At 40.0% G+C, this 24,056-nt stretch overlaps 2 protein-coding genes across 2 annotated transcripts in view; one reads left to right on the top strand and one right to left on the bottom strand.

The window, feature by feature from the left end:
• Positions 1-1,669: 1,669 nt before the first annotated feature.
• On the bottom strand, positions 1,670-3,892 carry LOC117442682 (E3 ubiquitin-protein ligase TRIM21-like). The gene has a single exon (XM_034078630.2). It carries the CDS (start codon positions 3,734-3,736, stop codon positions 2,051-2,053), a length of 1,686 nt encoding a protein of 561 aa, XP_033934521.2. The 5' UTR covers positions 3,737-3,892; the 3' UTR covers positions 1,670-2,050.
• An 8,762-nt stretch (positions 3,893-12,654) lies between these two features.
• The window catches only part of LOC117442678 (serine-rich 25 kDa antigen protein-like), a 32,721-nt gene continuing 21,319 nt past the window's right edge, over positions 12,655-24,056 (top strand). Inside the window, exon 1 of the mRNA XM_071202461.1 lies at positions 12,655-13,146. Coding sequence (XP_071058562.1) covers positions 12,903-13,146 — 244 coding nt within the window. The 5' untranslated portion in view covers positions 12,655-12,902. The remainder of the gene's footprint in view (positions 13,147-24,056) is intronic.

Genomic DNA, 24,056 nt, shown 5'->3' with positions numbered 1-24,056 from the left:
TCGCTGGCTCCCTGACAGCAGTCTGAACCGAGGCTTCATCGCTCCTTGGGAAATATTGTTTTTCTTGTTTCCATTCCTCTTCTGGGAACTGAAAAGGAGACGAGCAAACAGGCAGGATCCTCTTTGTGTTAGAAATGCTAGATAACACTATTTTCTTACCGTGCTTCTTCTGTCGCGTCTCCTAATGAAGTTTAGTTTAGTCGTGTTCTTTTTTCATGAATCCTTTTTTGACCAAAATGGCTCAGTCGCCTCACGTGTTTTTTTTTATGAAGTTAAAGCCGTTTATTTCACACAGTTTATATGATAGCTCAGTGTTGTGTGTTATTTTTTTTAAGTGTGTGTTGAGTTTATTTGTATTTAGTTTCAAGCAGGTTACAGTGAAGATGGACATTTTTTTTAAAAAAGGTTTTGCGATATCGTGACCTTGTTCAAATGGGACTACAAACATTTTCTTTGGCTTGATACAAAAACATGTCTACACACACACACACACATTTTGTGAAATGATGGAAGTTGTGTTCTTATGGTCTGGTTGTTTGTTTTTGTTGTGGCATCTTTCCGTTATTTCCTGCAGGAGGAAACATCTCCAGCGCTCTGGTCCCGATTTCAAATATCTCGTCATGCAGAAAAAAAAAAGATGGATATAATTCATCTTCTTCCCTCCAGTTAACAAACTATCATTTTATGCAATGCGACTGTACATGCCTCCTCATGGAGAATCATTTAAAAAGAAATAAGCAAATAATAAATAAACCAAATGTGGCATTTGCAAGCAGCTTGTGGTTCGGCGATGCCTGAGATCCCTTTGTGTGTACACGGAAAAAATAAATATCCGACGCTCGTTTTAAACCGTCCTCCAGCGAGGCTGAAAGCTGCATCGAAAGCTGAGATACTGACAGTGAGCCTGTGAAAAGGGTTGGGAGGGGCGAGGGCAATGAAAATACTAAATTCTATACTTAAATAAATGTTAATGTTTACAGAGAAATGTGTGTCTTGTTATTTGTTAAAGTGGTTCTACTTCAGAGGGGATGAAGTCCAGTTTGGTGCTAAAATCAACATTAATTTTATGTTTCTGTGAAGAGACATTTTATACAGGTATCGACCCAGAACTGGCCCCCATTAAAGTCAGTGTTAATTATTTCCAATGTGTGTAGGCTGATTAAAAGCATTAGGAACAGTAGGTAGTTGCAGGGAAGCTTCATAGAGACTTAACACAACATGACTACAGGCCTAGTTGAGATACTCGATGCTGATTGGTCAATTTGGAACATTCTGTGGTCTGCTAGGTTTATCACTAGTAGACCAGGCGTCCTCGAGTATGTCTTTTTTTCCGTCGTTTGCTGGGAACAGATCCTCTGACAATAGTTTGTGGGAGATTTTATCCTTTGCAACACAAACCTATAACACACTGCAGGGAAGGCAAAACCCAAACATCATAATAGGGTAAGACAATCTAGGAACCTTCACTAGTTACACTTGGATTTCATCGTGCTCCTTTGTTCCTGTAAACTGTTCAGCAGACTGTCCAGTTACTATACACGGCGACATTATCATACACTACATCTCAGATTCAAAAGGGTATCCGAGTTCTCTGAGAATAGCTGATGGGTTTTTGAATCAGAGTTTATCACAAACACAATAAGTTTAAATCGGAATATATTTTATTTAAAAAAAAAGATACAATTCAAAAACTGGTGTTTTTCATAAAATGCTGTTTTGCTAAATATTCATATAACAAGGATAAGACAAATACTGTTGTCTCTGAAACAGACATTCAAAGTACAAACGGCTTGTATGTCGTACGTCGGATTTGACAGTCCTGAAGGCAGTTGATTTCAAAGATTTTAAGAGATCATTTGAATCATCGCAGTTGATTGGTTTCATGTTGTTTGGAACAATGTGACACAAAGACATTTTTTACAGAAAAGAAAATCATATTTTTTTAATAAAAATCTGGTAAAACAATGTATAGAGGGCGCATCCCCCCAGAAGACATACATGTATCACATCAAACTATAGCGAACCCCGTGTGAAACATCAAAGGGTTGTTCTACTCAGTTTGATTGACAGGAGAGATGATCAGAGGGGCAGAGTTTTTACCACCATCATTAATACAGGGACTAAAGAATGGGTAGAGTTTCTCTTTGAAGCAGCAGCCAGTGAAGGAGTAGATCAGAGCTGCAGCATCAACATCATAAAAGGAGACCAGACCCTCCTCATAATCCACAAACACCCCCACCTTCTCAGGCTGAGACTTCAGAGAGAGACCGACTGGAGGACCAGCAAGAGCTTTGTACTCATTTTCATTCCTCAACCATATCGTCCAGTAACCATCCTGAGGAGACAGTGAGATCTGTCCCTTCCTGTTGATCGACTCTCTGGCCACTCCTAGAACCCACTCAGTCTTCCCTTCAACCTGAACCTCGTAGTAAAATCTTCCTGAAGAGAAACTCTGCTTTGCTAAGACACAAGGACACAAATCAAATCTCTCTGGATTGTCTGGAAGATTCTTCTTCACATCACCAACTTTCACTTGTTTTCCATCATCAGACAGGATGAGTTTGGGTTGTGCTGTATCAGGATCAAGAGTCACCTCCACCTCATCCTGCTGGACCCTCTTCAGCTCCACCTCGAGCAGCTTCTTCATCTGTTTACTGAGCGTCTCCTCCAGCTGAGTCACAGCTCTCCTCACAGTCCCCTCATATGAAGGAGGACGGACCCTGACTTCTGTCCAGTTCTTGGTGGGTGGAGCAGCGTTCAGGGACGTGAAGCTTTGGAGGAGGTGGAGCTGGTCTTCAGAGCGTGAGAGCTGCTCCACCTCAGAGCTCCTCTTCTTCAGCTCAGAGACTTCCTGTTCCAGCTCTTTGATGAAGCCTTCAGCCTGTTCCTCTGTCTCTCTCTGCTTCTCTTTGATGGTGGCGATGAGCTCGGCCAGGCTTCTCTCAACAGACTCCTTCAGAGCGGTAAAGACCTGAACACCATCTGCTATCTCTCTGTCTGCTCCTTCCTTACTGAGCTCCACTGAGCGATTCATCTCCTGGATCTTCAGTCGTCTCTTCTGGATCATCTGCTGAATTTCAGCCTCTGTCTTCCCCAGCTCAGCCTTCTTTCCTTCATATCCTTCTTTCAGAGGAACAACATCATGTGTCTTGTGCTCTGAAACAGTGCAGAGCATGCAGACACACACCTGGTCGGTCTTACAGAACAGCTCCAGCAGTTTATCGTGCTTCACACACATCCTGCTTTCCAGGTTCTCCACAGGGTCGATCAGCTGATGTTTCTTCAGGCCTGCTCTTGTCAGGTGAGGCTCCAGGTGAGTCTCACAGTAGGACTCCAGACACACCAGGCAGGACTTCAGGGCCTTCAGTCTGGTTCCAGTGCAGGCGTCACAGGGAACTTCTACTGATTTGACAACGTGTTGCTCTGAGCTGCTGCTGCTGGCTTTCTGTTGAGCTGACTGTCTGAACTGAGCAGCCATCTCAGAGATGAACGTGTTGACCCGCAGCTCAGGCTTTATGTTGAACACCTCTTTGCAGTTGGGACACTGACTCGGGACATTTCTGTCCCAGTGTTGAGAGATGCAGGCTTTACAGAAGTTGTGTCCACATGGTGTGCTGACTGGATCAGTGAACACATCCAGACAGATGGAGCACAGAAACTGATCTTCAGTCAGCAGACAGCTGGCAGCAGACATGTCTACTCTCTGAGGACAGAGCAAGTGAAAAAACAAAACCATGGTTAGTCTTTTTAATGATTATTTGTCAAACTACAAAATATGTTGTGAATGCTCATTGTTTCAAAGCTGACAGTTGCAAACAAAAACAATCAAACAAACATAAAGAGATAACCTTTAAAAGTATAATACATAATTATAATAAGACTTATGGAGCACAACTCACGAAGCTCTGTAGATGAGATGATCCACAAAACCAGCCAGAATCAAAACATATTGGGTAACCCTTCAGCACCATATAAAGCGTGTGCGTCGTGTGTGTGAGTGCATGTGTGTGTGTTTTTATGTTCGTTCACGAAGGGAGGCATGTCGGTGATTGGGAGGCGTCTCTTTTGTCATTGTTTTGTTTCAATTTGTTTCAATATAATATGTTTAATTTAATTTTGTATTGTTAATTCTTTATTCCACTTTTCAAGTATTTGTATTTCAATATCTGGACGCTGCTTCTGTAACGAAATAATTTCCCAAATTTGGATAAATAAAGTCTATATTTATATAGATATAGAAGACCATCCATTAATTGGTGTTAGTAGTAATTTTTGGAGCAAGTACATTTTTGGTGTCATGTTGAAATCTTGAATGTAATCTAATTAAACCCCTGCTCATCCAGTAAACAGAAAATAATACCAATAATACATATTATAATAACGCTGAATTAAACACAAATATTATAATTTACTGAGATAATAGACCTCTGTTAAACATTTGCCCTGAGAGGAACTTCCTGTCTGAGTAGAGCTGAGGGTTTGAGTTTACACCGGATGTTGAAACACAGCAAATAGGCTTGTTTGAGACAAATTGCGGCTCGCCTCGAAAGTAGACGAGAGTAGCCGATCACAGCCGGGGGAGGTGTCAAAAAGCTCGCCTGAAGTCGGACAGCTCCGAGTCGGCTTCTTCTTCTTCTTCGCATTCTTCTTCTCTCGGTTTTTTGGCGGATTGCAAACAACTTTAAGGTGCATACCGCCACCTCCGGAGTCGGCTTGACTCGGTTTGCATTAATAAAGAATGCACACGTGTTTAATCGTTAATGTCAGATATGTACTAAGTAAATACATTTGTTCCTGCTCAAGATTAGATTCAACTTTATTGTTATTGCACATATTACAGGTACTGAGACAACGAAATGCAGTTTAGCTTCTAACCAGGAGCAACAAGCAGTGAAGTGGAAAGTAATGTACACAATCTACAGAATAACATATAGAATGAATTGAATGATGAATAAACAGTGGGGTATGAATACACTAGATATCAGCCTGTGAGCAGTATGAACAGTGTGTATGAATATGCTAAGATACAGTGGCGGCTGGTGGAAAATATTTTTGGTGGGGCTATTGATAGAGTGAGTAAACATTTTTTTTTGGGAGAAATTACCCCTTAAATTAGGACTTCTGGTGATGTAATGGCGCGTTTCCAGTGCAGCGCGGAGCTCGCTTTAATGCTGCGTTCAGACCGGACGCGATGCGAATATTCGCTTTGCTCTAAACGCTTCTATCGCATCGCTCTAGTCGCTCGAGTTTCACCGCAGCTGTCAGCTGTGTTTACTCGCATCATTCAAACAAGACGCGCTGGCTCGGGAGCTACAGCTACAACAACATGAACATATTTTACCGTGATTTAATTGTAATACACGTTTCAAAATGATGCCGACGTAACAACACACTGATACCGGTTAGTAAAAACCATGAATTAATGCTTTGACAAGTCTGCAGACAGACTGCAGGCGAAAAATTTTTTAGAATGCTTGTTCCCTGAATGGAGCTTGGCTAAGCTAACGCTATATATGCTCCGACCGTTCACACTCACAACAACGGCCTACAGACGTAAATAAACCAGCGACTGTATTCTCCATGACACAGACAGTCTGTGGTTTGTACTTGTTTAACTTTTGTCTAGTTTCTGAACAGATCGTATCTGTCCCCGGCTGTTTGAAGAGCAAGCATGGGAAACAAAAGATAGCATTTACCTGTTTGCATCCAGCTTGCCATGTGAGAAGCCTTGTTGATACGTTTTGTCTTTTTCACGAGCCTGCTGTGATATATAAAAATCGGGTTGGTCCAAGGTCTTTAAGTATCAATTTATCTCCCAAACTTCTCCTTTCAAAAGGATTGGAGAGTAGCTCTTTGGCGACTCCACCTGCACACCATTCTCATCCAAATACTGTGTCACCTTGGTCACTCACGAGTCTAAAAAACAACTCCTCACGTCAACGCACGTAAGCAACATGGGCGCTAACGTGAGCGCCCACGTGACCAAAATATTTGGCGGCGCTGATTGGCTGAAATGATGTTTCGGCGGCACAGTTTACTATTGAGACTTTTGCAACCTGCTGGTTGCTGCTGTTTCGCTCAGGGGCTCTGCCAAGCGGCAAACTCTGGGGAAGAGCCGGGAAGCCAATACGGAAGTGCCACACACTGCAGTTCATATATTGGCCGATAGGCGATGGCTGCAGAAAGGAGCAATTTCCATAGACCCCCATGTTAAAATGCCCAATTTTACAGCAGAAAAAAACATGTTTCTCTCCCTGGCTCCATACATTTTATTATCGATATAGTTAGATTCCACCTTCATGATTATGGATCTGTGAGTGAATTGTTTTCTAACGCGACCCTTTTATTTATATTAGGTCTTAAAGTTTGTGCATACATTAGGGCGTGGTCACATTGAGTGACGGCTCTGTCAAGTGCCTGCCACTGTTAGCTTCTTGTCTCTCTGCTAGCTGCTCCGTGAAGCTACTGGGACTCTGCCTGCTCAGCTCATCCAGGAAACACAACTTGTAGCCGGCCGTGGTTGTTTGTTCTTCATGCTTATATATCGGACTATTGTGACTCGCTCTGCGGTTAAAACAGACGGTGCATGAATGCGGTAAGTAAAATTCGAGTCCTTTATTTATGTGTTAATGATTTTAATCAGCTACGTAATGAATGGTAAGGCTTGGGTTAGCATGTAAGCTAGTGGTAGCTACATCGGTGCTAACGATGCTAATCGTAGCCTCCAAGTTAAAATCATAGACTGTATATATAAAGGTTAAAACGAAATAGACAAGTGTTAAGTGGGATAATACTGTTGAACAAACGGCTTCTGTTTGAGGTTGATAAAATAAGGTTACATCCTTGTAATTTAGAGATATTTTATTATGTAGGAGGAACTGTATGCATCGCTAAGGTTAATTTAAATTGGCTATGCTCAAGTATGTAGACAAGCTAATGTTGTGTATGTGAAATCAACCTCACAATAAGATGTGTGTATATTACAATTATTAATGTCATATTTCAAGATGATTACTTAGATATTACAATATGGTTGATTGAGCTGGAGTTCATTATCGAGCTTACAAGTTAACGTCACAGTCATCTGAGGAACGAACCCAAACCTTATTGTTTTTATTAATTGCATTACCAAATGGGTATCAAATAAACAGTAAGCATTGGTAACACAACTTCCAAAGTTACAGTAAAATAAAAAGGACCCTGACTCGGACAATACACTATCCAACATGTTCAACAGAAGAGAATCAGTCATATTGTTTGTACACATGGTACTTTACATATATATCTGTTTGTTTAAGGTGTCCAGGTGATGCAGACAGGCTGGACCAGAGAGTGAGAGACAGAACTGGACTCCTCACAGCAGTGAACTTCAGCTCAGGTACAAAGACTCTTTTGTCTTACTGTACAAAGAATCAAGAAAGATATTGGTTTAAATGAATGAAGTATTGACTTGAATACACTGATATACATTCCAATAAACAATACTAAATACTAGATCACCTACACATCAGTTAAGTTGAGGGTTTTTTCCATGGAAAAAGTTACATTTAGATTAGGGCTGTCAGTCGATTAAAATATTTAATCGCGATTAATCGCATGATTGTCCATAGTTAATCGCGATTAATCGCAAATTAATCGCACATTTTTGATCTGTTCTAAATGTATCTTAGAGGAATATGTTTCAAGTTTTTAATACTCTTATCAACATATGAGTGGACAAATATGCTTTATGCTAATGTTTATTATCATTTGAACAATGACAAATATTCTCATGAATATTAAACACAACAACCTGGAACCTCTCTCATACAATACAAATGGTGTGTGTGTGTGTGTGTGTGTGTGTGTGTGTGTGTGTGTGTGTGTGTGTGTGTGTGTGTGTGTGTGTGTGTGTGTGTGTGTGTGTGTGTGTGTGTGTGTGTGTGTGTGTGAGTGATCGTTGGAGCTATGTGCAACTCAAGGCATATGCTCGAACTGGAGCTGCCTGGACGCTGCAATCATGTTGCTGCAATCATGAGTGTGCTGACTTCTCGTACAATGTCCCGCTGTCTGGCTTACTGCATACAGTCAAGTGCTCGGCGCAATAGTGTGGATAGAGCGCTCCTCTGTTTTCATTTAAACAGCTCCTTATTTTTTTATTTTTATTTATCCTTTATTTATCCAGGAATGTCCCATTGAGATACAAGATCTCTTCTTCCAGGGAGTCCTTATATCCGTTAGCGCAACTAGCTAGCACCAGATGCTAACAACAACAATAGCCGCGTTCACACTGCGGTACGGTAATGCACGTAAGGTCTCTCTCTCGCTCGCTCGGGCCACACACACACGCACGCACGCACGCACGCACGCACGCACACACACACACACACACACACACACACACACACACACACACACACACACACACACACACACACACACACACACACACACACACACACACACACACACACACACACACACACACACCCTCCCGGTCCTCCCGATGGCCAGTCGGTGCCTGCCGGTGAGCGTGGAAGTGTGGTCTGCTGCAAGCAGGCGGCAGGACCGGGGCTGTCAGCTTGTAGATGGTATTTTAAACTCGATGCGCTCTGAAACTACGGGGCGGCCGAGCAAAAAAAATACACATGCGTTAATCGCGTTAAAATAATTAGTGGCGTTAATTTTTTTTTGCGTTAACGCGTTATTAACGCGTTAACTTGACAGCCCTAATTTAGATATTTAGCAATATGACTGTTAGATTTCTAATATAATGTATTGAAGGCAAAGATATTTAACACAGTGAGTACTGCTACTATTTATCTCTCAATATTGTCTGTAAAAACGTGGTAAAAGTTATTCTTTCAGTGAGACAACAGAGCAAGCTTCTACAGTTGCACTACGTTTTGTAACAGTTAAATATTATTTTGATAATAACATATATTTCAATGTTGATGAACATCATACTGTTCATTCATAATCTGATTGTCTTTGTAGCTCATTGTTGAAATAAAAAAAAAACCATTACAATTACAAAATAATTATATCTACAGCCCCTAAACACACAAACACACCGCTTTCATAAATAACACACTTGTTCTGCAATAATATGTTTTATGTTTCCTGTCATTTTTGTTAGGAAAGGACATGCCTGAAAGACACGACATGTTCTCCTTCTCTGAGGGTCAAGAAGAACATCCAAGAGGAACATTAAAAGCTGATGTTATGAGATTTTAAGACCAGTACAGGACATTCACTAAGAAACTACTTTTATTGTAAAAACAGTCAGCTGATCGAATGCAGCTATTTCCACATCTACACTCCATCAGCTGATTATTTCTATTTGCCTCACTTTATGAGCTTCACATCACTTGTGCCTTGTACCGCAGAGTTTGCAACGTCACAAATAAATGGGGCCAATCTTCAGTCAGATGTGAATGTGTAATCTAACATTTTCAGTAAGAATAATGGACACAAGGAGTGCAAATACAAATACAATTTATTGAAATGTGAACCAAAAGTTAATCAAATGTTTTAAATAAAAAGCACATATGGACAGAAGGTGTAAACCTATTAAATGTATAAGTAAACACATTTAGTCAAATAACGTGACAGACTAGGCCTGTGCAGTTGGTATCAGCTATGCCCAGCATGGGCTCCTTCATCAGCCCTGGTCCTCCTCCATCAGGCCTGGTCCTCCTCCATCAGCCCTGGTCCTCCTCCATCAGCCCTGGTCCTCCTCGCTGAGGAAAGACCCTCAGTCCTCTCCAAACCAACAGACAGGACGTCCATCACACGGAGGTTTCTCCCTGAAGTCTCTGCAGCCCTCTGGACACCACGCTGTCTCAATCCGTCCACACTGAATATGAGAGGGGGAAAATGAAAATAATAAATGCTTTAGACAATAAGAAACATAACGTTGACTGTCGAGTTGCTACGTTTTTTTAGATTGTCAATACTATTACTGTATAACTAATATCTCAGGTTAAGAGGCACATTCAAATAACGATTGGTCTTTAAATACATTTTGTCTTTTGAATTGTTTGTCTAAAGTCAAGGATCTAGAACTGGTACTTAGTTTGAATAATACAGTCTGGTTATTATGCTGTTTGGAGGAGGCCTCACAGGTAAGAGCACTAACTAGCTACCATCACATGTACCTTAGCTTGACTTAAATGTATTAAACGTATGGTTAAGTGATATCAAAATATAAATAACTAATGTCATGCAAACATATTAATATTTGCTTGATTCCAGTGTTGAATTTAGCACAATTGCATACAAACGTTAAGGGGTTTTAAGATTCTGAAGTATTATGCTAAAAACTCAATAACTTAGATTATTATTTATAGTTTTGCTGAATAGTTTTATGTCCGCTTACCTTAGAAACGTAGAATGCGACAGCAGCGTGCAGATGGGGAGCATGTTAGCTTAGCTTGGTAGCTTCAGCTAGCTCTGGAACTTCCAGCTCAGTGGCAGCAGGTCCCGCCTCGGCTCCGCCTCTTTGCCCTTATTTGGAGCAGGCTGGAGAAGGCAGGAGTTAAACTCTGACGTAACTGTTGAGCCGTTAGTGGCCGACTCCGCCTACTAAGGGCTTCACGGCAACTCTGCAGAATCCTATGGGTGACGTCACGGACCCTACGTCCATTTATATATACAGTCTATGGCTTAGACACATGCATCCAATCGGCTCTATACGCAGATGATGGGGCTATTTGGATGAGGGAAGACGTGCCCCATACGTAATGGAGAATATAGCTAGAGCGATTAAAAAAGTGGAGAGGTGGTCATATTACTGGGGATTCAAAATGTCAGAAAGCAAGTCATGCTACATGATAGTTATAAACAAACGCAAGATTGATGGCCAACAGCTAACACTATATGATCGTCCAATGACAAAGGTGAATGAGTTCAAATACCTAGGACTGTGGTTTGATAGTGAATATACATGGAAAATGCATATTAATCAAGTGGAAACAAAATGCAAAAAAGTATTAAATCTATTACGAGCTGTAGCTGGATGCAACTGGGGCGCAGACAAACAAGCATTAATAGAAATGTACAGATCAATGATGAGGTCCACAATAGACTATGGTTGTATAGTGTATGGAGCAGCAGCAAAAGCATCACTTTTCAAAATGGATAGACTACAATATAAAGCATTGCGGCGGCTGTGTATTGGAGCGATAAAGTCATCTCCTATCAATGCAGTTCTGACAGAAGCAGGAGAAACACCTCTGGAGATCAGAAGAAAGAAACTTGCTCTGTCATACTGGGTCAGACTACAAGGAAGTGGAGAAGAAAATATTTAAAACAGAATACTACAGGATTGCTGGGAATATGGAAAGTTCCAGGGGCGTGGGTTTGGCTGGACGAGTAAGGGAGAGAACGAGGGCATATGGAGTGGAGACCATCACGTTTGCCAAAGCAACCCCATTTAGCAGTGTTCCCCCATGGTTTTTCCCAGAAGCTAAAATAGATATGAGTATTGTAGAAAGGAAAAAAGAGTGGCAAATAAATGAAGTGGGAATTAAAACAAGTATGTACCTGAACAAAAAGTACTACAATTACCTAAACATGTACACAGATGGTTCTAAGAACAAGGAAGAGTGTGTTTCAGTTGGTATATACATCCCAGACTTTAAAATATCGATTTCAAAAAGAGCGTCTGATCAATTATCAGTGTATACAGCAGAAATATTTGCTGTAATAATAGGATTACAGTGGGTTGAAGAGGTCAGACCAGATAGTGGTGATATGCATAGATTCATTGTCCATATTAAAAAGCATACAATCAACAACAACTGTCTGAGAAGACATTCTCATAGAACTTAACCACAGCCTGTTAAGACTTCACAGAGGAGGTAGATCTGCAGTTCTGCTGGGTGCCTGCACATGAGGGGGTGAAAGGGAACGAGTGTGCTGATAAATGAGCAAAAAGTGCACTACAAAAGGAAATAACATTACCAGTTCAACTTGGAAAAGGAGAAGGAAAAGCAGTAACTAAGAAAAAAGGGATGGAGATCTGGCAGAAAAGGTGGGAGAAAGACCAGAAAGGCAAAGACCATCACAAAGTACAAAAGACAATTACAATTAATATTTATAAAGAAAGAAACAGAAGGGAGGAAATCACGATAGCTAGACTCAGAATAAATCACACGACTTTGAATGGTACGCTGTATATCATGGGGAAAAGTGACAGTGACAAGTGTGGGAACTGTGGAGTAAAAGAAGATGTAGAACATATCTTGTTACATTGTGACATATATAAAGCGGAAAGAGAAAAACTAAAGGCTGAAGTTTTAGAGGCAGAGAGGGAATGGAGTGTGGTTGGTGTTTTGGGAACAAAAGGAGAGGGAGTAAGAGCTACCAGAAAGGCACTGTTTACATTCTTGAGTGAAACTGGGGTAGGAAAAATAATGTTGGGCAGGAAAGAACATAGATTTTTATTTTATTTTTATTTATTTCATGTTTTTGTTGATTTATTTTTTATTTATTTTGATTAGATCATAGGTGAAAGAGTGGAATGATATGATGATTTATACTCATGTACAGTAGGTGGCGGTATGCACCTTTAAGTTGTTTGCAAACCGCCAAAAACGAGAGAAGAAGAAGAAGAAGAAGAAGAAGAAGAAGAAGAAGAAGAAGAAGAAGATGCGCATTGCAAATCGCAAATCGGACATTCAGATCGGGTAGTCACACGGGGTCCAGGAAGCGTCTCGTCGCTACGGTTCTCTCTCTCTCTGTGTTCCTGAGAAAGCGTTTGTGAGCTCCAGCACTACTGATCCATCATCTGTGTGTTTGGATAAACCTCCGAATGGACTGTGTGCTCTTTTTTCTGGAGCGTCTACCTCGGACTATAGGAGCTAGCTTAGCATGCTAGCTGGAAACACGTTGGCAACAGTAGTCAGATTGAGAGTTTGATGGAGAGAGAAACGGTGTGTTTAACGGAGTTTGCAGGAGAAGGTGATCTAATAAACATGAGCAAAGTCCAAATGCTGCTGTCGTTGAAGACGCAGCGACTCACTGCTGAAGAGATATTTGCTCTGTTTGAAAAAACGATAGCAGAGTACGAGGAGAAGCTGTCTCGTTCCAAAGAGGAGAACAAGAGACTCCAGAAACTACTGGACGCTGTTTTACAGCCTCAGCTTCGGTTACACAGAGCAGGTATGTTCCCTTTACTCTTAATTAACACTTTAAACCAGGGGTGTCCAAACTACGGCCCGGGGGCCGGCCCTCAGCTAATTCAAAAAGAATTTGGGAAATATGGCCCACAAATGAAATGTGCTTTTCTCATATTGTACTAATTAAATATATATACAGCCATATTACACACTAGTATTCATGTGTTAATAAGCTCACTTTTAAAATAAATTCAGTCAATTCATGTTGATAAAATGTTCTAACAAATCTTAGTTGATGAAAAAAAGCCTAATAACTTATTAACGCAACAAGCTTGAAATAGACCCTTCATATTCATTTGATTATAATCACTCTGAGACTTCTGTTTTTAAGGGATGAGCTGCCAACACGATAAATGAAACCCAATTGGCTAGTTGCACAAGATGGCGTCTATCAACTTCCGGCGGCTGGGTGTGCGGTTGTAAACTTCCGGTCTACATTAGAGCGGTAGAGGGAAGAGCGATTGATAGCGAGAGAGATATCGTATAGATCTTATATAGGCACTCGATGTCTTCAAGACCTACCGAAGGTTAACATCAGTGATGTACATCGGCTGGTACAAGCGGCAGGCTTAGCCCCGAGGAGCAAAAGAGAAAAGGGGTTCAAGATGTAGCTACATATCCAGCTACGTCGACAATTATGAAGGTAAGTGACAAACAAAGCTGTAGTTACTGGCTAACTTTCACAAATTGACAGTCTTGATACAGTGTAAAGCGTTTTAATGATGTACTATAACGTTTTTTTGGATAACATGAATGATATCCAATTCCCCAGTTTCAGACAAAGATCTACCTTTAGGGAGAGTGAGCATCAGGGCTAGCTGTTACAGGTCCATGAGAAAGCATGAAAAGCCTCACGATCTCAGAGTAGGGAGGAAAATAAAAAGTGTTAATCGGTTCAAAGCCTCTATCAGGTTAATGTTCTGGGGTTTTGATGTAGCTAGAGTAGGTAACCTGTGATTTAGGATTCAAATAAGCCCAGCTAGCTGACGTGTTGCAACAGATTACATAGTGACAATACATTTGCTCACATCAACTGGTAGCTAGCTATGTGTGTGTAGTATGAAGGGGCTACAGATTTATTTTCGTTTTGTAACCCTCTCGTGTAAAATGATAAATATATTAGCTAAACCCAAACTTAGCTTTCATCAAAGATTCTTAATGAGAGGTTGAAAACCGTCTCTGCTTTCATGGAAACCCCAGAAACTGGTTGTGACGGCTGCTGTTCTTTACTGAATGGTTAGTATAATCCATGTAGGGTCCATTTGTATTGGCCAGTGTTCGGTAAGTGCTGGTTTTGTACCTACATCTATGTTAAGCTGTTCAACATTCTACTAACACTATTTTATGTAGTTATAATATAAGATAATACATTGAGAGAGCAGAGACAGGCTATACAAGCGTATCTGTTTGAATGTCCTTAAATTACAGTATTCCAAACAGCAGAACTTCTGTGTGTGTGATGTGACTGACAACCTGACATGGTTTAGCCTTTTCCCACACCTACTACATGCCTGATCAGCCTGCTCTCAGATTTCTCATTTGTCTGTGTTGTATTGAAGCAGTGTCCTAAATGTAAAATGACTGACATTTTGTTTTAAGAACTGTTCACCTGTGGAGATTGCAGTGGCAAAGTGTTCCTGTGTAGCTGGAACAGCACTCTGCAACCACAATGTTGCACTGCTGTTCCAGACCGCACACTACTCCACACTCAACCTGGCTGCTGTGCCCCCTGTCCTCAGCTGCTGTCCCCCTGTCCTCAGCTGCTGTCCCCCTGTCCTCAGCTGCACTGAAACAGAGCAGCGATGGCACAAGCCAAGAGCCATGGTAAGTACAGTATGTGTTCACAACCAATCCACGGTTTAATGAGTATTTCCTTTGTACCAAGAGCTGATCTAGTATGTTGCATCAACGACCTTTTCAATTAATTTGACTATTCTTTTGTGTAATTAATAGGGTGTGAAACCAGGCAGAGTGAGTGACATGGTGTTCACTTCCACTAAGCCAAAGCAGTTTACAGTTGCTGACGGTATAAGGTAATATATATTGTCCTAAGTAATTGTATGTAGCCTGCTACAACTTTGTGATTGTCTGAGTGTAAAATTGTTCTTAAAGTCCTAATTATCATATAAACATGTTCAAAGGAGTACACGTTACAAGGCCGTGCGGGGGGAGCTGCCAGACCCAGATGTCCTCAAAGTCAGCGAGGCATACAAGGACTTCTCAGCAGACCACGAAAAAAAAAAAAACGAATGGCTCACTACTCAACTCAACGACTAACACTCTTTCAGAGGATATGTTGGAAATGCACACATTATATATATTTTTTGCATCTACTTTCTGGATAATGTACATCTGTTCATCTGTTATATAAACTAGCATTACTTAAATATGAAGAGACTAATTGAAATGTTTAAATATGTATTTTCCCCCCGATATAACATCAACCTATGTTTTGTAAAAGTTTATTAAATTAATCTGTAAAATGTTATCATATTGTGGATTTATTAAATTATGTATTTTCCTTTGTTATTTATGTGTGCGTTTTGTTTTGAGGATATAATTCATTAATACCTAAACATAGTATGGTATAACTGATTTTTGTAATGAAATACACAATTGGTTTGGGAGCAAGAAATCTTTTAATCGTTGTTGCCCAGGCTTGCCGAAATGAATGGAAACTTATCTCCCGATTATAACATTAAATTGTGTAACTTGCTGCTGTTAAATACCGTCAAACTATATGCAATATGTGCTTTATGTGCAATATATACATATGCCATCTTTAATAACTAATATATATATACCGGGCTGCTAAATCCTAAGAACTGCTACAGGATTTGATTTTTTTTTTATCTTTTTTTTTAGCATATTGTTTATTATATTATAACTTGGTACTTTTTAACGAATGTAGATTAGATTAGATAGAGTTTTATTGTCTCCCTTAGGAGAAATTTGTCTTGGGCATCGAGATAATACACATGTAAGATATTCTACACTAAGCTGTCTGTGGCTCTTTCCTGCTTCAACGCTGAAAATGTCCCCTCTGTGGGACTAATAAAGGTATTCTGATAACGGGACGAATTTGTACAAAGGGGCACACAGCAATGTAGTGCCGACTTTCTTACACGCTGGAAGGCCAATCGCTTTTCTTTACCCCGAAATCTGCTCATTCTTGCTCTCGGTGTGACATAACAATCTGTCAAGCTGTCAAAACTCTGTACTCAAACCGGAAGTTGATAGACGCCATCTTGTGCACAGAGCCTACAGAGAGCTGTGATGTAGGCTGTTTTTTTCTTAAAGCATATTAATGTATTAACCCTAATTTAGCTACATTTTGCTAACTTATAACTTAAAGGTGGGGAAGGTAATTTTGGAGAAACCAGCTCGAGTGCGCTAGAATTTGAAAATACACAGCCGGAAAAAAGCTGCCACTTCCTTACAGAGCCCCTCCTGGGGGAGGGCACGAGATAAGTTGTGCACAGATCGAAAAGGCTGACAGGCAGGTAGGCCATCCAGTTAGTTTAGCCAGGCCGGCTAATTGGTCGTGCTTTTTACAGTACTACGGCTTCCACAGATCTCATTTTTTATGGATTTTTTGTCAAAGCACTTAAGATATTCATTGCTATCGGGGTGTTAAGAGCATTCCATGGAATACAACAAAAAGTGTATAATTAATTTTTTGCGCACTTTTATTTTAAACAAATAAGGTTATTTTAACAGTGGTAGGCCTATTCCCTTTACAGAGTAGCATTACAAATATTCCTTGTCAATCTCAACGCCTGGAACAGTTTACAAATGTCCATGTAAGAGTTTGGTACCTTTCTCCATGTTTCTGTCCCCCCCCTTATGTTCCGTGTTGGTTCATGTGAGCACTGCAGCAATATGCTCTCATTTTGTTAACACTTTCAACTCTTTTTCAAGCTGAAAAATAATTTCTTTGATTTAAAGACAAGTGATACATTACATATAAGGAATTAATAAATGCATTATCATGCAATTATATTGACCAAAAAGTAATCTACAAAATAAATGTGGAAAATATTTAATTCATAAAATAATAAATGTTTCCTTTTGCCGTTGTTCCACTAATTATCTCTCTACCTTTTTTTAATGTTCCCCATTACAAAGGTATTTTTTAATGATTAATTCATTGTTAAATGTATGTATTTATTTGTTCATCTTGAGACAAGAAATACAAGCTTACATTTTGGGTGTATTCAGATTGCGGGTTCCCTCTTCTATCATTTATAGAAGTGCAACCTTAAACATGTACACAGTAAAATGCGACACTGACAATAATCAAGAAACGTCATAAATCAAACACTGACAGGGAACATTTGATTGCAGTATCATTACTTTTACATAAGAAGGTGCTGTACTTGTTTCTGAGAATACTTGTAAGTACTTTTACTTAAAGGGGACCTAGTATGCAAAATGCACTTTTTGATGTATTTTACACATAAATATGTGTCCCTGGTGTGTAAGGAGACTCAAATATTGAGAAAATACAACCCTCTCTCTTTTCCTCCTTACCAACATCTCAAAAAAACAAAACGGGGGTGCAAACAAGCAGATCTATATCTTAGCACTCACAGCTCTTCATATCTGTTCAGAAACTAGACAGAAGTTAAACAAGTACAAACCACAGACTGCCTGTGTCATGGCAAATACAGTCGCTGGTTTATTTATGTCTGTATAGTCCGTTGTTGTGAGTGTGGACGGTCGGAGAATATATAACGTTAGCTTAGCCAAGCTCCATTTAGAAAACACGCATTTTAAAAGGTTTGTCGCCTGCCGTCTGTCTGCAGACTTGTCAAAGCATTAATTCATGGTTTTTACTAACCGGTATCAGTATGTTGTTACTTCGGCATCGGCATTTTGAAACATGTATTACAATTAAATCACGGTCAAATATGTTCATCTTGTTGTAGTTGTAGCCCTCTTGCCAGCTATTCTCTCTCTAGTTTAGCATACTCAGCCCGACTCAGCCTGGTTGTTCCTGGCCCTAGAACCACGATTTTATGGGGCCAGAAAAACTGTGAATTAGGACCCGCTAGACGGTACTAGGCCAAGTGGAAACGCAACCAAAAACGGGCTCGGCACGCTTAAAGCGAACTCCGCGCTGCAGTGAAAACGCGCCATAAATCTATCTATAATCTAAACACTTAGGGAGTCCTTAACCTCACTTGAGCTGTAGTTATCTCTCTCAGTCTGACAGCAGAGGACTCTCCCTCCATCTTGTTGTTGAAACAGCTCCTTAGAGCAGCTAGCTAACCAAATGCTAACAACAAAATTACAAGTAACCGGTGCACGCTCTCTCTCTCGCTCGTGCCACACATACACACACACCCTGATTTATGATCGGTATGGAATAGGCCATGTCGGCAGGCCACATCATTTAGACAGATGTCACCCTGTGTGAGGCAAACCCACAGCGTTGCGTTCACAATATATTAATTGAAAAAAGAAAATAAATCGCCAGGCCTGCAGGCTACTCAACAGGCCAGGCCATCGGGAAACCTCCCGGTCCTCCCGATGGCCAGTCCGGGCCGCGTCTATCGTTTTTCCAACCCAGTTTAGATTTAACCACACCCACTTCCGCATTACGCAAGGATCGACGTAGCTCTACGCGATAGCGTCATAGACTTCTTCCTCGGCAGTTATAACGGTTGCGGTAAAGCAGGATATTGAATAGTTTTTTTTTGTCTTTCCAAAGGATTTGTTGACTGGAAGTAAACGATCCTGTAATCAAAGCCATATCGAAGAGTCCTGAGATTGTATTACTGGTGTTTTATCATCTATAAATAGCCTGTGTGTATCCTCAAATGTCGTTTTTCAGGACAAACAAAAGACGTTTTAAATATCTTATCAGCTGGTGTAAGTGCAGAATATTGAATATAACCTTGACTATTACTGTGTACTTCATTTATCTGACAGCATTATTTAATGATACTATTTTATATATATATATACACACATTTATTCATTTATAAACATATATAAACACACACTTATATGCAGGGCTCAACATTATAAATGACCCGCTGGCCCGGAAGCACTATTTAGACACCCCGGGCCAGCATAACGTACTTTCCACTTGTCCGCTCGGGCCACTAAAAATATTGCTTTAAAAAAAAAATATGGTCCTGTGGTATTGGTATTTTGACTAGCAATTTAGTTAAATTGTTTTGTTTATTAACGCTACAACATAGCGTTTTGTGAGTCGGTTGTCGTTGTTGGGTGAAAAGCAAACAGCTGTTTGCTGCGGAGCGCAGCGCGAGCAGGCTCCCGTGAGCGGCAGCGCACTCCTTCACTACAGAGTATCGCGCCACCACCATTCACCAAAAATGTTTTTAATACCAGCGGTAACCGGCCAAGCGCCGGGCAAAAAACAATCTTCAAATAAAAGAAAGTCACCGGAGGAGTTAAAGGAGAGTGACATGAGAAGAAGAGGGAGAGGAAGTTTCAGCCAGCTTGATCCATGGAGTTGGCTTCCATGGAGTGGTGCAGTGACGCGTTCTAAAACCCTTTTATAATCTATCGATTAGATTTAAGATTCGAACATTATAAAAGTAGGGTAGACATGTGGAGATTATCCGGCTGAACAAAACGTGCATTTATCAAACAGGTTTGTTTTCCACAGACCTTATTTCCAGCTATTTTCCAAAACCCTGTGGAGAAATCCCATTTCTTTTTGTCGAGGGAACCAGCAGCTTACTTCCTGGTTTTATGACGCGTCACTGGCTGCACCTGTCAATATGATGCCAATATAAACAAGGTCTTTAGTCGGCTCTGTACATCAATGCCGACCGATGCTGACAAGTAAGTGAAGAGTAGAAAATATAAAGGTATTGGCTATAGGGAAATGTCCCAGCAGTTTAGGATAATGAAGGTTCTAATCTAATATAATACATAGCCATTACATTTCTAACTCCTAATGACAGGAAGGCAGAAAGCGCATTATACAAATAATAATACTCATAATAGCAGACATTTTTTAACAATGACCACAATATCATTATTTTAATAAAACAAATGTGAACAATTGAGGAAAATTAGGAAGAACTGATGATTCAAATGTTGTAGTACAAGTTGTAATGTAGTTAGTTATTTTTACTTTAATTACTATTGCAACAAATGTGTATTTTCTTCATTATTAGTCGATTTTTTTTGGACGAATGCTCCGGGCCAGTGATAATACAATTCCACCGGCCCGGAGGGCAAAATGTATTACCCTACATTTTACCCTTAATGTCTACCCCTGCTTATATGTACTCACACATGTATTTATTCATTTATACACACAGATGTATTCATTCATTTATACACACACTCACATATATACACTTTATATTAATTCATTTGTACACACACATACATATAAACAACACAATATAATAAAAACAGTTGCAATAATAACATATTATGGTATGATCAATTCTACCCTTTTGTTTTTGCTCCATTTCAATTAAAATATATTTTTCAAAATCAATATTAGTGGGGGCTCTTTTGCAAAGATAATTAATAACACCACCTGACAGTTGTTGCAGATTATACAGCATACTTGTTACTTACACACATGTGCGATGGTCCCAAAAAATCTGCACTGTAAAAAAATATATACATTTATTAGGCCCTCTGAATAAGGGTTGACTGTAACATGACAAACAAAAAACCGAAACATTATATATAGGCTATATATATATATATATATATATATACACAGATGTTTGCTAATGTATCCCTCTTATATCCATCAGGAATTAATATTAAATGATGAATTAACATTACCTCAGCACTGCATAAGTGTGGTCGTCAGTCATATTGACAAAGAAGCACTATTATATTGTATATTATGCTGCGTTTAAAAGGACGGTATTTCACTTGTCAGATTCAGATTTCGCGGGTGTGCCGCGTCTATGACGCTATCGCATAGAGCTACGTCGATCCTTGCGTAATGCGGAAGTGGCCGTGGTTAAATCGAAACTGGGTTGGGAAAACGATAGACGCGTCCAGGCCTCCTTCTGAGTACTTCTCCCACCTTACACGTAATTGGGGCAACAGAACTCCGAGTTAAGGAAGTTGAAAACGGTGCATTTCTCCGTATAAATATGATGCCTTTTGGCCAGCTGACGGAGAGATTGCTCGTGTTTCCGCGAAAATACTTATGGCAAACGAGCATTGACCACATCGAGCTCTGTAGATTACATTGCCACTTTTGAACGCTATGTTCTCCACCGGCGGATCTCTGTGTGCACGGTGCTGCAGCGCGTCTGTGAGCGAGATGCCCCGCCCCCCACACAGACGAGAGAGAGAAAGAGAGATCTCTGCACCGAACACATTAGATATTAAGGGAGATATATGCCTCATCACACTTTGTTGATTTTAGCATTAAAGCTGAAAGACTTGTCGTGGGCTCATCCACTTTTCTTTTAACTGCCGGTTGTGTTAACCTCTTAAGCCCTGAGCCTGTTTTTCAGGTTTCAGGCTCGAAAATGCCACTAACACAACAAAGACTATCTTCACTTCTAAATGGGGTAAATTCATAATCTCTTCTCTCAAAGCAAGGTTACATCTGTGAGTTGGATGTAGAAGTGTCAGAATCAATATAGATGTTTTTATTTTAAAGTAAATTCAGATGGAACATAGTAAAAACATGTAAATTCTAATGTCCGCCTAAAAATACCATTACTTATAGGGAAAACCACCCTTGAATGATGGGTTAGTAGACTAAACGCTTTAGGAATCCAAACTATAACATATAAGTACCCTGTATCAAGATTGATGCAAAACAAGTTCAATTTGACCTTTTTAGAGAGGTTTAGAAAAATAAAGTCCAGGCGGACTCACCTCTGGGTAATTTGGGAACGATCAGTTCCATTTGACCTTTTTCGCTGTAAAAATCATTTTCTTACTTAGAATTATCACTATAGGTATTCATTCCATCCAAATACAACTGTTGTGAAAAAATAAAAATAAATAAAAAACATACTCTGTTATCCTCTTAGGCCCCACGGACCCTGTTCCAGGGCCGAAATCGCGTCATTTGCAACGTCTAAGGAACCGTAATATTTTTATAAACTATGAATATTTGATATCCATATAACGGGAAAAAACTCATTTAACTGATCTTTTTCATTTATTTTTTTCAAAAAAAACACACAATGCTATCAGTGAGCCTCTGAATTAGCCCCGAGCGAAAAATGCTAACCTATTACTGCACCGAAAATCACTCCTAGCTCCCTTATTACTTATCCTAGCTGCATACCCAACACATCGTTTATGATCGCAAAGACACAGAATCTAACGGTGCCCACCTCAACACTGAAAGATACAAACTCACGGCGTTATCAACAAAAACGTACATCAAAACAAGTGGCGCTAGGTACTAACATGCGCTAGGCTAACATGGCTTACCTTGGTCTTTGTCTGGTCTAAACTGGTCTTCAATGGCATTAAAACGATAAAAACGATGATGTAGTTAATCCATAGGTTAATATCCAATGTGGCTGTGTCCCCTTTGAAATGTTCTGATAATCTATAAGCAATAAAACTGAAATTCTGTTATCTGCTGTCCGCTCTGTGCACCGTGCGCTCTGGGTCCTGCAATTTCTGCTTCCTTACGTAGTAAACAATAAGTAAAGTCTGCTGCGTAATGTGTTTACGCTGGCTGGCATTCTTTATACTTTACGCAGGACCATATCTCTGGAACCTATCGGTCTATTTGGGTGATTTACACCTTTTTCTTAACCATTACATCCAATAGAATCGATGGGCAGTAACCAAATCCACGTAAACATTACCATTGTGGACGTAATAGAGAAGCAAATGAAGCATATCTGAAAGTACAAGCCTGGACGGAAAAACTTTATACCCAGTATATTGCCATAAATATGATGATGGATTATCAGTAAACATTTATACGTGACACAAAGACATTGGATTAACCTTTAGCGGCGTTTTTATTCCGTTGAACACAACTTTTGATCACAAATCAAAAAAGGCAAGATGTAATTATTGTAATATTTTTGAAACCGGATGTTGTTTACTTTCTCTTTTCTGGCTGATAGCTCCAGGAATTCGGGGTCGTACAGTGATGACATTACATGTGTGGAATCTGTGGAGTCTCAGCTTTAATCAGTTATCTTGTTTGTGCAGTTACGATAAGTAATAAGGGCATTTCTACCGTGAGTGCTGTGCAAAAGTCTGTTCGCATTAGTTAGCATTTTTTCGCTCCATGCTAATTCAAAGGCTTGGTATTACTCTTGTGTTTCTTTTAGTTAAAAATGGTTCATATTGTCAGTTAGCTGAGTTTCTTACCGTTAAAAGGGTATGGAACATTAATAGTTTCATACATGTTAAGAAGCCCTGAGACATAGTCTCGGGAAAAAAAAAGGTGGGAGGGGTCCACTGGGGGGACCCTCGGGCTTAAGAGGTTAAAACTGTGTCAATTGTATTGATTTTAAGAGCAAACAATGTTTATTTACAACTTATTCCCAAGCTTCAAGCGTGCCCCCCCTGCAATAGCGCTGCGCCCCCAGGCACTTTGGCCCAGTCCAAGTGCCGTTCCTGCTGGGCCATGTGCTGTTCATGGTGCCGTTCCTGCTGGGCCCAATCCTCTCCTCCTCGTTTCCTCTTGCCCGGGTGACAATAAGATAATAATTAGCAATAAGGAAAAAACACAGGACAGGTACAGGTCACGCAAGGATATAAGAATAACACGTATAAACAGAACAACATATAGATAGATATAGATAGATAGATATAGAGATTATAGAATTACATTATGTCCAGCCTGTTGATAATGAATATAAATATATGTATATGATTGGATGTCACACACAACTGTACTAGTTGCTTACTAGCTAAGACTTTACTTGTAACAGAGCATTT

The sequence above is a fragment of the Pseudochaenichthys georgianus genome, unplaced genomic scaffold, assembly GCF_902827115.2.
Source record: "Pseudochaenichthys georgianus unplaced genomic scaffold, fPseGeo1.2 scaffold_452_arrow_ctg1, whole genome shotgun sequence".
Taxonomy (NCBI): Eukaryota; Metazoa; Chordata; class Actinopteri; order Perciformes; family Channichthyidae; genus Pseudochaenichthys; species Pseudochaenichthys georgianus.
This window is presented reverse-complemented; position numbering and strand designations above follow the sequence as displayed.

Coding starts and splice junctions, on each gene's coding strand:
- LOC117442682 (XM_034078630.2), bottom strand. CDS start 3,736: ATGGTTTTGTTTTTTCACTTGCTCTGTCCTCAGAGAGTAGACATGTCT.